Here is a 15,233-nt window from a genome sequence, read left to right as displayed (position 1 = left end):
ATATGCATTTAATTGTGTGTAAAAGAAAAATTGATTGTATATAGAAAGGTTTAATTGGAGATGACTCTAGTTGTATTATCGTTTCAACAACGTACCTGAGCTTTGCTGGAGAGTTTGAACATGTTGGTTTTAGAGGAGTAGACTTTATTGAGGATGTTAAGAGACTTTGTGATGATTTTGTTGTACTTATACTGCGACAAGTCCTGAAAAATAAAAAATGCATTTGGGATGTACACTAAAACCTTCAAGTCTTGGGAACAACCGATAGTATGCCCACTTTTCGAGGCAAGCGGAATGTCGATTTATTAACCCGAAATGCCGATAGGTATAATGAGTGAGTGAGTGAGTGAGTATGGTTTTACGCCGCTTTTAGCAATATTCCCGCAATATCACGGCGGGGGACACCAGAAATGGGCTTCACACAATGTACCCACGTCGGTAATCGAACCCGGGTCTTCGGCGTCACAAGCGAACGCTTTAACCACTAGGCTACCCGACCGCCCCGATAGGGATAATGATGGCACCATAATTGCCTAAAACGGTTCATTGAGATAACGGAGTTCAAATTGATGAGTCACTGTATGATAGGACATCTCGCTATGCCCGAAACGGATTATACTAAAAATGTTTAGACCGATAATGTCGTTTTCTTTACTTTTCTTAATCAGGTGACAAATTGACTTGCCTTTGCAAGTGTTTGTGACGGGTGCCATCGGAGAGCCAAGATATGCTCACCTTCTCGCGAACACCTATTTTTATCACTATGTGATGCTCATGGCATGGTCGGACTTGTACAATGGAATTCTTGTAGCCATGGAAACGGTTTTGTCGTTTATATTTAGAATGAAGCTGTTTTTAAGTTTCATTTAATACATTAAAACCATAAGCCACCAGAAGCCAAGTGTATTTCTAAACGCGTACGTGTACACACATATTGGAATTAGTATAAGAACTATGGGTTTCTATGGTAACAAAACATTTGTATTGTTTCGTACGAAAGTGTCATGTCAGAAGTTCTAACAGAGATGCATAAAACAATATCTTGTGACGTCAGGGAGACGCGTGTTTTTCGGGATAATGACCATTTAATAATCGACCACAGATCGAGGAGTAGGTCTATAATATATGCAACGCAAATAAACACGATCTTTTAACCAACGTTGTAGACTGGTTTGGCGGCGATGAGCCGCCAAAGCCAAAGCCCCGTACTCCTACCTCTGTGATCACACAGGGTGCTTATAACGCAAAGAACGCTTCAGTATTACATTACATTAATACGCTTTAAATGCAACATGGCTTGAGGAAATTAGAAGCCGCGCTTGATCTGAAAGCTGGTAATTTGACACAGTAGTGTGAGTGGTCGTCCCCCAATCACAACTCCCATCCCCGCATCAGATCAACCTTGCCCCAATCCACCAGAAATACAGGGGATAGAATTCAATATAACGGGACATAACGGACGTGTGATTTAATGACACAATCGAATATAACCAAATATTTGTTAAATCAGCCGTTATGCCAGCACCGAAACCCAGGGATTGGTTCTCAGCAAAGTAAATGTTATTCAATAAAAACCAAAAATCGTTGCGCTTTCTGATAAAGTTATTACTGATAGATTGCACTTAATTAGGTATATTAGAGATAATATAATTCAGATTAAAGACGGAACAAGTCAAACTTTCAAGCTCTGGCTGTTCTGTTGTTTAACGAAACAATAGGTTTACAGGGATATTAATGTGATACAATATACTCGATCGGGGCCCAATATCGGCACGGCTTAGCCCTGATTAATCGCCGTTTTCATACGCTAGCTAAACATCGGGCGTACTCGGAGGGAAGGTCGTATTGGTGTGTGCTTGTGTTCCAAGTCTAATCCGGCATCAGAAGCAAGGGAATCCATAACGATAGGAACGTTGGATCAATTTAAAATTACACAGCATGTTTACTTTTCACAGGATTGTGCGGTACTATTGGGGACGCCCGGATTGGGGTCCTTTAATTTGTGTTAATAAAACAGAAACATTAATTCAGTAAGTTGTAATATAAACGATTATAATGTTGATGAAAGAAATACGTATGGAACAAGACGGTTCGCGTAGATGAACTCTCTATTCTAGACTGTCAGCCATTTTGCAGAAATATTGCTTGTGGGTTAAACTGCAAACATATTTTCTTAAACAGTCTAATTTGATTTATGCAGCTTTCATGTTCTGCATATAGAAAGAAAAATCAATATATATGATTTCGTTTAACCGTGGGTATAGTTTATAGGATAAGACGGAACTCGGTACCCTTTGGCATGAAAGTAAACTAGATTATCAGTGACCCGGCGGTAATTCACATTCGACTAATATATACCGATAAATTAGTAAAACGAACATGTAATAATATTATCACCCGTCATCTGTCAGCTCTGGATACATAGTGACCTTACATTCAGCTCAGGATATAAAGTGCCCTCACATTCAGCTCTGGATAAATAAGGACCTCACATTAAACTCCGGATATATAATGACCTCACATTCAATTCCGGATATATAAAAGCCTCACATTCAATTTTTAAGATATAATGACCTCATTGTCAACTCCGTATATATCATGTCCTCACATTCAACTGCAGATATATAATAAACTTTCATTCAACTGCGGATATATAATGACCTCTCATTCAACTGTGGATATATAATGACCTCATTGTCAACTCCGGATATATAATGACCTCACATTCAACTCCGGATATATAATGTCCTTACATTCAACTTTGGATATATAATGACCTCACATTCAACTGCGGATATATAATGGCATCATTGTCAACTCCGGATATATAATAACCTCACATTCAACTGCGGATATATAATGACCTCACATTCAACTGTCGATATATAATGACCTCACATTCAACTGCAGATATATATTGTCCTCACATTCAATTGCGGATGTATAATGTCCTCACATGCAACTGCGGATATGTAATGGAGTCAATAAATCAGCACTGATCATACAATAGCCAACAGCAACAGCTTCGAGAGGTCCGTTCCAGAGATTGATACATACATGTTGAATTCTAATAATACTATTGTCAGTTTCAGCTGCTGGTGGAGTCGTTATAATGTAATAACGGATTTTTATACCCGGGTTGTGGGTAAATCGAGGTGATATATCCTACCATGAGAACTTTGGTGAGAAGATCCACATCAAATATGGCTGACACATTAAACATGTCTCTCAGCTCCTTCGTCACCTTCTTCTGGTGGGCCAACCCCTTCCTGGAACAAACAACAAGTCTCTAGAAGTAGTGAGTGGTGGGCCAACCCCTTCCTGGAACAAACAACATGTCTCTGGAAGTTGTGAGATGTGGGCCAACCCCTTCCTGGAACAAACAACATGTCTCTGGAAGTTGTGAGATGTGGGCCAACCCCTTCCTGGAACAAACAACAAGTCTCTAGAAGTAGTGAGATGTGGGCCAACCCCTTCCTTGAACAAACAACAAGTCTCTAGAAGTAGTGAGATGTGGGCCAACCCCTTCCTGGAACAAACAACAAGTCTCTGGAAGAAGTGAATGGTGTATTGTCGTTTTCGGCTGCTTGTGAAGTATTTAAGTTTATATTATTAATATAAAGGCATGTCAGCTTGACGAAAAAGAGCAAATGACGCTGGCTAAGGACGTTTATATCGTTGAAGTAGCCACGAGAACAGGGATGAGGAAAACACCAAAGGTCATGAACGGGGCGAATCTTGGATTCGAACTCACAATCAGTGAATCCTTGAGGACTGTGTAAGTTCATTAGGACCCCTAAGACCATTAGACCAGCCTGTTCCCGTGAGAAGTGCCACTGAACTCTTGAGCTAATAATTTATGGGATCGCAAAATAACGCTTCACGTTTTTCTGTTTGTCGTTTTAACCCCTGATGATGGTTTTCTAGGATATAAATACTAAATTACATGCTATGTTAACTATTATTTTCAATTTCAACCATTAAAATAACCATTTGGCCCATGTAAAAACAACACCCCACCGCGAAAACAACAAACAGCCACGTTCAATCGAACGTCACCACTCGAGTCACGAGAGTACCTTGAACAATGTCAATTATCACGTGCTATTTTGGAGATAGTAAATTCCGATAAAAAGCTTGAAGTGAACATAGCATGTCAACGCCTAAGAATAACCACTCTCCATTATCCCCCGAAACAGATTCCAATGGGCGTAAAATGGGTGGTGTCCATGTACGACCACGCTGACTTTTACTTGCCAGGGAGACACGCTTCTATCAGTCATGTCAGAAATCTTTATTAATAAATGGCGGCCTAATCGCTGAAGATCTGTAACACAAGCGTTCGACATACTTTATATAAAGTGTCATTTACTTAAGGTTTTACATGTCTATTGTTGAGACATACAATTGCATTTTTTCATGTAATTACCAAACAAATAAATGGCATAAACACGATAAATACATTACTTATACATGGAATATACACGCTCTATCAAACAATTGGTTTGCGACGTTTTCCTTACGATGAGAACTGAAGTTGATGGGCTAATTGTAATCGATCTCAAGCCCATCGTCCCCAATCAAGCATGAAGAATTAGGGTAACTAATTCCCCACTCTACTGTATATTTAATTACAGACAACGGTTTCTTGTAACGATACATACACGCAACAGCCTCATCTTTTAGGGAGATGCTCCATGAACGTGTTTCTATCAAGCGTAGGTCTACGTGTTGTTTTAAAGTAGTAAGTCATACGATACATTGAATTCACTGTCACTGTGACCTGTGATCTTCAGCAACCGATGCTTGCCGTAAAAGGCGACTGACTATGCTTGTGAAAAGAAGCGACTATCGGGATCGGGTGGTCAGGCTCGCTGACTTGGTTGATGCATGTCATCGTATCCCAATTGCGTGGATCGATGCTCATGATGTCAATCACTGGATTGTCTGGTCCAGACTCGATTATATATAGACCGCCGGAATATTGCTGGGTGCGGCGTTACACAGCAAACAAACAACAATACTGTCATTGTCTACATGGCCGTCTACACAGGGATGTAATGAGCTCATCGGCTGTGTTGTGTAACACCACCCTTAGCACTATTGCAACAAAGAAAGCGACCTGTCAATAATCAAGCCTGAACCAGACAATCCAGTGATTGATACTATGAACAATGCTGAGTGCGCAGCACATGTGAGTGAGATGATGGTTTTACGCAGCTTTCAGTTAAATCCCCTCCATATCACGGTGTGGCATACAAGGAATGGACATCAGACAATGCACCCATGTTGGGAATCGAACACTGGTCTTCGACACGTGAACTCTCTTACCACTAGGCTATCTCATCGCCCCTCTTTCATATCTACCACTGAAACGAAGTCAAAGTACACCCGATTCTTTTATATTACAATAGTTCATCTGTCTCGACACTTCTAAAAAGGACACCGTTAGCCATACTACTCAAAATAAGTTAAGGAACACCCGTTTCTTTCATATTATCGTGTGTTGTTTGACTTATTATGGGTAGTGTAGTTAAAATTGTCCCGTGTGTCAATATATTGATTTTGGATAAACAGTACTCGCATTATTTAAAAGAAATTAAAAAAATTAACAAATCCTATAATTTTATAATACATACATTATATAAAACGGCAACGCCAGAGAATTACCAATGTCGAATAAGGGCCGAAACAGATTCCACTTGGCGTAAAAGACAAAACAGTGATGACAGTTATATGAATCGATTACTGAAAGTCAATGATACACCTACTTTGTGGTTTCGTGTGGGTTGTAGACATCGAAGAGGAGTGGTATAAGTGAGGTCTGCCCGCTCCTCTTCACAGCTGCCGCTTGTTCTGCCACCTTAAACTTGCCCATGAAACTCTGCAAGGAAGTTTCATATAATTCAGTAGCACTCCTAGAACCACTCAGAAATCATTCACAGAGGAAACTATTAGACATACATATAGGCTTGTAAGGAAAATACTTTTCATACAGATATTGCATACCTGTGTTTAATTAGGTTGAAGTTTGACATATTTCGTTTCAAAATAAAAAATAATTAAATAAAAAAATAAAAAATGCTTTAACCTTTAAAATTAAAATTATGACTGGCAATGAATACCCCACTTGTAAGATTTAGGAATACTGATAAGTTATTTTCTGTCCCCATTGTATGTATACAGCAGTTTGAACTGCAAACACGTTGAGATATAATCTTTGTTAACAAAAATACGCAGCACAATGTCATTAAGTTACCCTGGTCTCTTGGTCCGGTGCTCTGCTGTTTAAACAGGACACTTATCATTCTGTGAAGCCTTATCATTACCTTTATACGATCAGTTATTTTTGGAGATGAGTATACCAATATTTTAACTCTGTTTTGGCTGAACCTTATCTGTTATATAGTTTGGCATTTTGCATTGAATATCATCTTGTGCTCAGGAAATGTTGACACAAGTGTACAAAAAAGTAGTTTAGAAATCAGGATTATTTTCCTTAGACTATCCGACGTTAAATGTAAAACGTCAACGCCAGAGAATAACCAGTCTCGATTATCCGAAAGACACAAAACAGGTACACTGATCAGTGTTGTTGTTTACCTGGAGGCGGGAGTTCCTCTGATAGGTGAGCAGAAGGTCAAGAACCTCCAACACTCTGAAATGTCAAACACTCTATGTAGGAAGGCACACATACAATATGGGGGTTACAATTCCCAGCAGGTAGTGACTATATCTAATATATCTGAGTATCTTAACAACTGACACCGTGTGCTATAAACATAAACATCTTTTAAGTGCATGCATATTAACATTACTACAGAAAATATCCAGAAGACATCGCTTCAAGTTCGTTGTATGCAGGACAAAGAAAGGGTAGACACAATTTTGGGTAACAACTTCTTTATACTGTAACTGATTCAGTCTTGCTTGACAACGGTATAAGGATCTATACCGAAACGTCACTTTTTACAGTATTAAAGAAGTTGTTATCCATAAAATTGTGTCAACCTTGTCATCCGTCAACGTCTAAGTAAAGCCTATCCAACAATTTAGGACAAAGAAAGACTATATTCATCTTCTATCCCATAGTTAAAATCGTGATTATCTTAGAGGCATATCCTCTGACAATCATTAGCCTCATTATTCCTAAATCGAAGTCCAGCCAATCTTATCTAACATGTATATTGTATAAGTATTTTCTGATCTGTTCAATCTTCCTCTGGTTCCAACAAAATTTAAATTTCTATAAAAAACGATACCTGGAGTTCTTGTGCGAAAATCTATAAAATATTTTTATTGAATAAACTCAAGAAACTCTTATATGTGACATAAGATAAACGGTCAGCAACGGGCATGTTTACAGAGCAACAGCTTTATACACATATAACATTTGACATATATATCGATTATTTGAATGTAAAAAGGCAACATGTTGTATACCTTTCTACCTTTAAGAGACCATTGCCGGTGTAATAGGATTGGACTACGGTCTCGTTTAACTGTATAACTGTGGAGAGGGTAGTTCCTTGAGGATAGGTACATGCAATATGGAACAAATCTCTGGTACAGTTTAAGGCTCTTATCTGGGGAACTTAACTGTGTGCAATAGAGCAGCATTTTGCAGAGGCTCTTATATACCTGACCGACTCCGTGGTCTAGTGGAAGAGCGTCCACCCGGAGAGCGGAAGGTCGGGGGTTCGATCCACGGCCGCGTCATTAAAAGATGATACTTGTTGTAACCCTGTCTGAAGCTCGGCATTAACAAGGCCTGGTCGGCTCGGGGTCAGTATACTGTGTCTGAGTGGGGTATTCATGTTAAACTGCGGCATGGTATCTCAGTGGGAAAACACTATAAAATCGGCATCAGTCCGGACGAGTACAAGCAGCCACACACACGTGTATACACGTCGCTATTTAAGTGCAATAATCTTGGACGCGACGTTAAACCCAATTTCACCTCATCCCTTATATACTTGTGCTCGGAAAGGGATGCAGAACTATCCCAAGAAGTACAGTAACCTCGATGACATGTATCTCATCAAGGTATGTTAAATGCAGGTGGCGTAGACCACCGGGGATGCACGTTTAGTATAATGAATGTCTACAGCCTCACGAATTAGGATTGGCTGACGACAGGTCCTCGAACATTGCCATTCTACCAAAGGAGTGTACTGGAATAAGAAACTCGAGAGCGAGATGGGTCTCATAAACTCAAGTTGAATATAAGAACTAAAGACAATTAACAAGAAGAAAGCCTCGTTGCATACGTATCAGACGGTTGGAATCGTACAGAGGACTTTGCTTGAAGCAGATGTTTATTGTGATTATTGAAATAGTTTCGTCGCTGTTATATACTGAGGGGAACGTACTGGAACTTGGCGTTGACGATAGCTTCCGTCTCTGTGTGTTTCTCATATCTGTCTATCGTTTGGTACTGCGTCACCTGCTTCATCGCCTCCTTGGAGTAGCCTGCAACATTAGCTACTACGTCAGCATAGATTATGCACCAAACCATTAGCCTTTCACTTTGTCTTAATTTCACAGTGTTCTGGGGCTATAAATACATAGTGGACTTGATGCTTAACCGATGCAAATGCTGTCATTTCGTGTTGTTATTGCTTGGTTTACGAAGATGCTGATCCCAATTTTCACAAATGAGGAATAACATATAAAACTCCTAGCTTTATACCTTTTGGGTCTGTTACCCTCTTTCAGTCATAATAAAACCTCCGACTTTGGAAGGGAAGTAACTCTTTCTATTCGGATTCAAAGACAAGACACCAAGGAGCATGTTTGTCTTTTGAGATTTAATTCCTCTGATTCCTCTGATTAGCCGTCACATGTGACTTTCACATAAGAACAAGATTCATGATTTGGACGCGTAACACCAACACTTTGTTGTAATGAGTTTTCCCACTGTGTATATACAGAACAGTCTATCGTACACACCCTTTTCTTTGTCCTTTGGGAAGGGGAAGTCGTGTCGGCCGTCGAGGAGGTTGAGGAGGGGAGGCAGAAGTTGCAGAACGTCTTCAAGGTCAAGGTAGTAGCCGAACTTCACGAGATGGTACAGTAACCTCAGCACCTAGGAAATGCAGATACATTTAGTGACAGACATACCATGCACAGCACATGGGGTTGTCTTACAAGACAGTGGGTGCCAATTTGCCAGGAATATTGTCAGAATAAAGATGGAAATACAGTTTAAAAAATATATACCGATTTTGAAACAGATGTCCCGCCTACTTTTGACGTCATCGGAACGCGAGGCAAAAGCAGCCAATTTAACCATCCGATCCTCAATTCTGTCGGCAATAACAACAAGCGTGGAACGCAAGGTGTGTCATCTGAGTTGCGTTCACCACGACACTTCCGCTGGAGATGTAGCTCCATAGTCGTCGACTTGTGGGAAGAAACGACTCACATAGTGGATCAACAAAGTGACTAAAGTTTCACCCCATTATTCCGGAAAGTGACCACTTATCTCCCTTTCCAGATGCCATTTAAATATGGCAATTGATCGGGACTATTTTCCTTGGGACAGCACCGCCCGGATTAACAGGGGTTCACTGTATAGAATATACATCACTCCTCTTTCACCATTCCTTAATCCGGACACTTGTTAATCCGCATGAATGCCTTTAGTTCCTATGAGGTATGACTGCTGCTTGTGCAACAAAGGCCAGTTTTGTGTTTGCATTTAAAAATGCAGATTATATATTGCATGTAAAGTTGCTCGACATCTCGTAAAGATATCCAATTTAAGAAAAAATTCTTTGGCATTTTACTGCAAACTAGCAATGGGATACATCATGTAGTTCGTCGTTGCAAGGCGAAGATTCAAGGCTGGCTGTAGTCCTGATACAAGTATGACAAGAGGAAGAATGATACAAATGTTCGGAATGAAGGCATGTCTGTATGAGATAAGACACACCGTGTTAGATGGTAGAACCCACACTTTGCAAACAACTTAGGGATCAGTTCGAGGATTACCTGTTCGACGAGCATGTTGTGACCGATGTCCGAGGCAATCATGCAGGTGTTCTGGGACAAGAACTCCGCGATCCAGTCTCTCAACACGGGGAAGATAGCGACCAGCTCCTTCACAACCTGAGACATACGTATAAACCTCAACTACACTGTACGAAACAGAGGATAGTTAACATCGGTGATATTAAGTCGATGAAGATAGGTGACTCTTTGTTGCAAAATTAGATTTTCAAAATGGAGTACGTTAATAATAAGATCAGCAATTAAATAAACACAAGGTGTCAACATTATTTTACTGTTTGTCGTGTTCTTATTCTACCTTTGCTCTCTTCTAAGCTAAGATAAGCAACCAGATAAGACTTATGATCCTTCTGCCAAGTTACCCCTTAATGGCTGGCTCAGTTGTGTTGGGCGCAGTGATTCGTTTTGCAGAGTTGCGTATCTTTATCAAAACAGGAGCCGCAGCTCGTGTGTGCAAATCTCACATTCGCACCAAATAGATCCTGTACACAATTTATGGATAACAACTTTTATATTTACTGTAAATGCGACGTTTCGGTAAAGATTCTTATACCTTTATCAAGCTTGACAACGGTATAAGGATCTCTACCGAAACGTCGCCTTTACAGTAAATAAAGAAGTTGATATCCATAGATCGTGTCTACTTTCTCATCCGTTAACAAAATTATGATCCTTGGTTTTAGTGGACATACCGGTGCTGCAGGGTTAAACCGACGTCTTAAACATAATTCTGAGCATTGTCATTTTCGGTGGCCCACAAGCAGTTGATATGCCCTTACTTTAATGCTGTTCAGAGGGATGTTCACCTCCAACGTACTCACTCACTCTAAGTAAAACCACATAATACCTAATATGTGTATACGGAAGCTGTAATAGAGTTCAACATCGGGCACCTCTAAGTCATTCGGTCAACAGACATTCGGTTTAACGGCGCATTTAATTATCTGCACGGACCAACTTGTTTGGTTCCAGATCGGACTCTTTCACTAACCGACTTCAGAGTAAACCCGAAGGGTGCTAACTGACAGTTAGTCAATGAACAGACACTTTCCCATTGGAACAAGTGTTAGTATGGTGATCATAGGCACGGCCCTGGCATAATTACGTTGCGTTATTTCCCAGTATACACCTGGGCTACACAGTGCCCTCTACCGAGCATCCTGTCATGGATAAGTCCTTGTAACGGGGATATAATCGTTAAACATGCACTTCACGATTAGCCGCAAAACGTCCACATAGCACGTTAATTAAAACGCTTTCTTTGATTTATACACAGTTATAGCGCTTTAGCCCTCCGCCGATGAAGTCGAGCACACATGACTTATTTCATCAATACAATGCGTTTCACGGCGGTTATTGTGATCAAACACATTATTATCATACTGAGCGGAGATCAAATTACGGGTTGGTACTGTCAATATGGACTGTGTTGGCCAAATGTACGAGAATCATTATACGGTTCATATCGGTGAATAGTCCTAAATTTATACACACTCTGGCATGCGAACGAAACCCTCGTAATACCACAGCCGAGGCCGTCTCTACTTTGAAGTTGAGGAATTCATCGTCTCTCATTTTTTGCAATCGTTAACTTAAACTTGTGTCAAAAGCGTTTCATTACCTTTCTTCGAGAATAATAGGACTTACGTTTTAATGGAAAACAAACAAAGCCGTCTTTTAATGTCGTTGGGAAATATTTGCTTAACACTGTAAATACTCTGAAGCTTAATAACAATGATGAATGGGATAGCTAGGGGCAATATCCAGTTTATTTCAAAACATGTTTTGACCTCCTTCGTGCTATCTCAGTGCTGGAAACAGTAATAGTTCACACAATATAAATGTTAGGATTCCAACGGCCAGATGGACAAATACTCGTATATTTAAATATGTTTTGTCTTCTTTTTATTTTTAATACATTTTTGTCATATTACTATATTGATTCACGTGTGAAATATCGCATTACTGGTGTGCTTATTTTAATTTTCCAAATTTATTTAAAGGGACTACTCAAATCAAATAAACAGGTACTGTTTGTGAGATATGTGCATGCTTATCGCAAGCTCTGACATTCATACAGTTTGGCCCTCACTCTAAGAAGGGTTCATAGTTAACGAACTCACACACAATGAAAGTGAATTCTTATAATCTTTTGTATCACTAGTTTTACCTCAAAGAACGGAGACCTTGTCTTTACACAATTATATTTAGTACATGTGACTTCATGTTTACACCGACAGCTATACAACAACCAGATGTATCTCTGAATAAAATAGTTCCTCAAAAGGAGAGGTGACATGAGCTTTTGTATGCTCAACATGCTCAACGGTGACAACTTTTGTAGTTTCTGTACAACAAATGTACTCAAATAATATCCTCAGACGAAAAAGGTCTGTTACGAATGACATCAGTAAGACAGTCACAATGACAGCGCAATACATTTACATCAAGTTCAAGACGTCAAAATGGCCGACACGATAAACGTGACGGGAGATATTTCGGAAGTTGTTAATGAACCTGTGGCGGTTACATGTGTTAGTCATCATTGATCAACTGGCCGACCATGGAAAGGTGATTAAAGATGTGTCAAACAGACATTAAGGTAGGTAGACTGTCACTGTCAGTCTAGACACGGATCGAGTCGATACTATGGCAGTTTGGATGTGCATTTCTTCGTTTGGTTCATTAGGATGGGTCGTAGCGAGAATATATGTGAACAAGTCAAACTCTCTGACGTTTCTCCATGTAATTTAAATGTATGTATTCGTGCTATGGAATTCCCAGGGTTTCCCCAGGAATGTGGAAGTAGTCCGTTAGTGTTTATGTCATTTCAAGAACACGGTCTCGTTAAAAACGTATGAACGTCAAATTGTGTCGTTCACACACTTATGAACGTCAATTTCGCGGTCATGCGACCGACCTCTCGTTTAATGTTTAAGCCGTATATCGTGTAAACTTCGAATTTAAAAAAAGTATATGTATATGACCAACAAGCCACTGGCAATGTTTATGAGGTAATCGTATATATGAAAACACGAACTATTTAAGTGATTATTTTCAATTTAGAAGGAAAGATCAAACAGGTGCTATCGGTAGGGCTGGCACGATTTCAGGATTCTTTACATTAATTGCTTCTATATTTTTCACTGTTTTCCTTCATGAAATATAATAGAGCACACCATGTTTTGATGTCATGGCATTAGGATCACCTTTTTCGAGGACATCCGGTGTCATCACTGATTTCAGTTAACCGCTCATATATTTTTCACCGCTATTTGCTTTTTGCTGATATTTCTATTGGATATGGAAAGGGTTTTGTCGCTTTATTTACATGGTTAATACGTACTGATGTTCATGAACACCGATGACCACAATCTGACAGGAACACTTACAAAGTCGCCTTGACTTTTCTCCTCATCCTTGGAACCGACGTAGTCGTAGACGAAGCAGATGTTTGGATGATCTAGCACCGAGTAGTTGTTGCCGACGTCCACGAACAAACCTGGGATGAAAATGTAAGGGTAGTTTATAACACATACTCATGCACGTTCATGTCTTTAAATTTTATAATCAACAAATTAAGCTTGTGGTGATTGTTGTCTTGGAAATTTAGAAGTTCCTGGGCCCATTTGCACAGAACAATCTTAGTTACAATCAATCTTAGGCGGCTACAATCAACTTTACAATCATCATACAATGGTCCTATTCCACTTGCACAAACCGATCTTAGCGCGATTGTAGGACGGCTTGGAGTTAAGATCGCAATCTTAGCTAAGATTGAAATCTTCAACGGTGGAAATACGAATATCTTAAACTCGACTCTTGTCTGCAGTTGTCAGCAAACGCGCATAGCGTGCTGCGCATACAATAAGTGGAACCGGTAACGACAAACAACACGTGCCCCCTCCATCGCATCTTGAACAGTTTCAAGAAAGGTCACAATTATTTAAAGAAAACGATTACTAGAATGATGGCATATATTCTTGTCGGCATTAATACTGTCGTGATTTAGGAATTGTTTTCTATTGCAACTAGACAAATACCCACTCATGTATTTTTATTAAAAGTATTGAAATACGAATAAATACATTATTTAGTGACACAATTTTTATTTTTCGTAAAATTCTTGATATATCCTTCATGTTTTCGTTTCGTTGCTATAACAAAGGATGTTATGACTACCTTTTCAAAACACAGAAAGAGGGAGAATTTCAAAAACACAGAGACGGGAAATAAGAATAATGAATAATGTTTCGAGAAAGCAGTTGTTTAATGTGTATTCACTTGGTAATAATAATATTTTTTAAAAAGTGTGAATTTTACTTTTGCTTTTTATTGGATAATTTACACAAATTTTAAATGTCTTATCATGTGTATTTGCTTGTGTGATGAATACTTGTATTCATTTCTTTAAAATTCAGATATTTAACCGCTCGTCCCCGTCTCACTCGATTTTAGATTTAAGCATGTATGATTTTGCTCTTCAACATGTATTTATTTGTACATTAATTTAATGATAAACTTAAGACAAAATGACTGACACGAATGTGACCCCAAAGAAATATCGGGGGAGCTCAGCGATTCAACAACATTAATACACAGGGTAAGGTAGATTGTACTCTACGGGCTTATACAAAGGGAAACCACTCCCATCTACAGTATAAACTAAGATTTGCTGCCCTTGATTTATCCAAAAGGTCACGGACGTTACAAATCGCTTGCAGACGACTTAGGCTTTTATCCTTCCCTTGTTTAGCGAAAAGGTATGTTGTTTCACACTTCTTTCAGCATTGAGTCGGATGGGATTATTCCTTTTGGCTATCGACTCGATAGTTATGTGGTTAACTAGGGCAATTAACGATATTTCTGACGTTAAATCTGTGGTGCGTTTTTCATGTTGTTAAAGTGTCGATTCGAATCATAAAGTTTCACATGATAGAGACGCAATGTTTGAACTTAAGCAGATTATTTATGTGAAACAGACCAAGTCTTGCACACCATTTTGTCAAGTTTATTAAGGGACTAAAACGATCTTAGCTACTTAAGATTTGTCCGGACCAATTGTAAGTTTCGATTGTAGCTTACAATGATCTTAGGCTACAATCGTTTCAGCGCTAAGATGACCGTAACTCCCATACTTTAACAAAGGCTTACACTAGTCTTAGCGTTAAGATCGCTTTGTGCAAGTGGGCCCAGGTGGATGACGATTGTAGCCGAAG

General features: G+C 39.4%; 1 protein-coding gene across 6 annotated transcripts in view; it reads right to left on the bottom strand.

Annotated features, from left to right (window-relative positions):
* The window catches only part of LOC124145828 (inositol 1,4,5-trisphosphate receptor type 3-like), a 180,350-nt gene that overhangs the window by 47,495 nt on the left and 117,622 nt on the right, over window positions 1-15,233 (bottom strand). For all 6 annotated transcript variants that reach the window (XM_046515808.2, XM_046515885.2, XM_046515963.2 and 3 more), the window contains 8 exons: window positions 13,407-13,516; window positions 9,997-10,113; window positions 8,953-9,088; window positions 8,373-8,472; window positions 6,604-6,658; window positions 5,772-5,884; window positions 3,170-3,269; window positions 96-203 (listed from right to left, as the gene is read on the bottom strand). In XM_046515808.2, the coding sequence (XP_046371764.1) occupies window positions 96-203; window positions 3,170-3,269; window positions 5,772-5,884; window positions 6,604-6,658; window positions 8,373-8,472; window positions 8,953-9,088; window positions 9,997-10,113; window positions 13,407-13,516 (839 nt within the window). The remainder of the gene's footprint in view (window positions 1-95; window positions 204-3,169; window positions 3,270-5,771; window positions 5,885-6,603; window positions 6,659-8,372; window positions 8,473-8,952; window positions 9,089-9,996; window positions 10,114-13,406; window positions 13,517-15,233) is intronic.

Source organism: Haliotis rufescens, unplaced genomic scaffold, assembly GCF_023055435.1.
Source record: "Haliotis rufescens isolate VD_foot unplaced genomic scaffold, xgHalRufe1.0.p SCAF_17, whole genome shotgun sequence".
NCBI lineage: Eukaryota > Metazoa > Mollusca > Gastropoda > Lepetellida > Haliotidae > Haliotis > Haliotis rufescens.
This window is presented reverse-complemented; position numbering and strand designations above follow the sequence as displayed.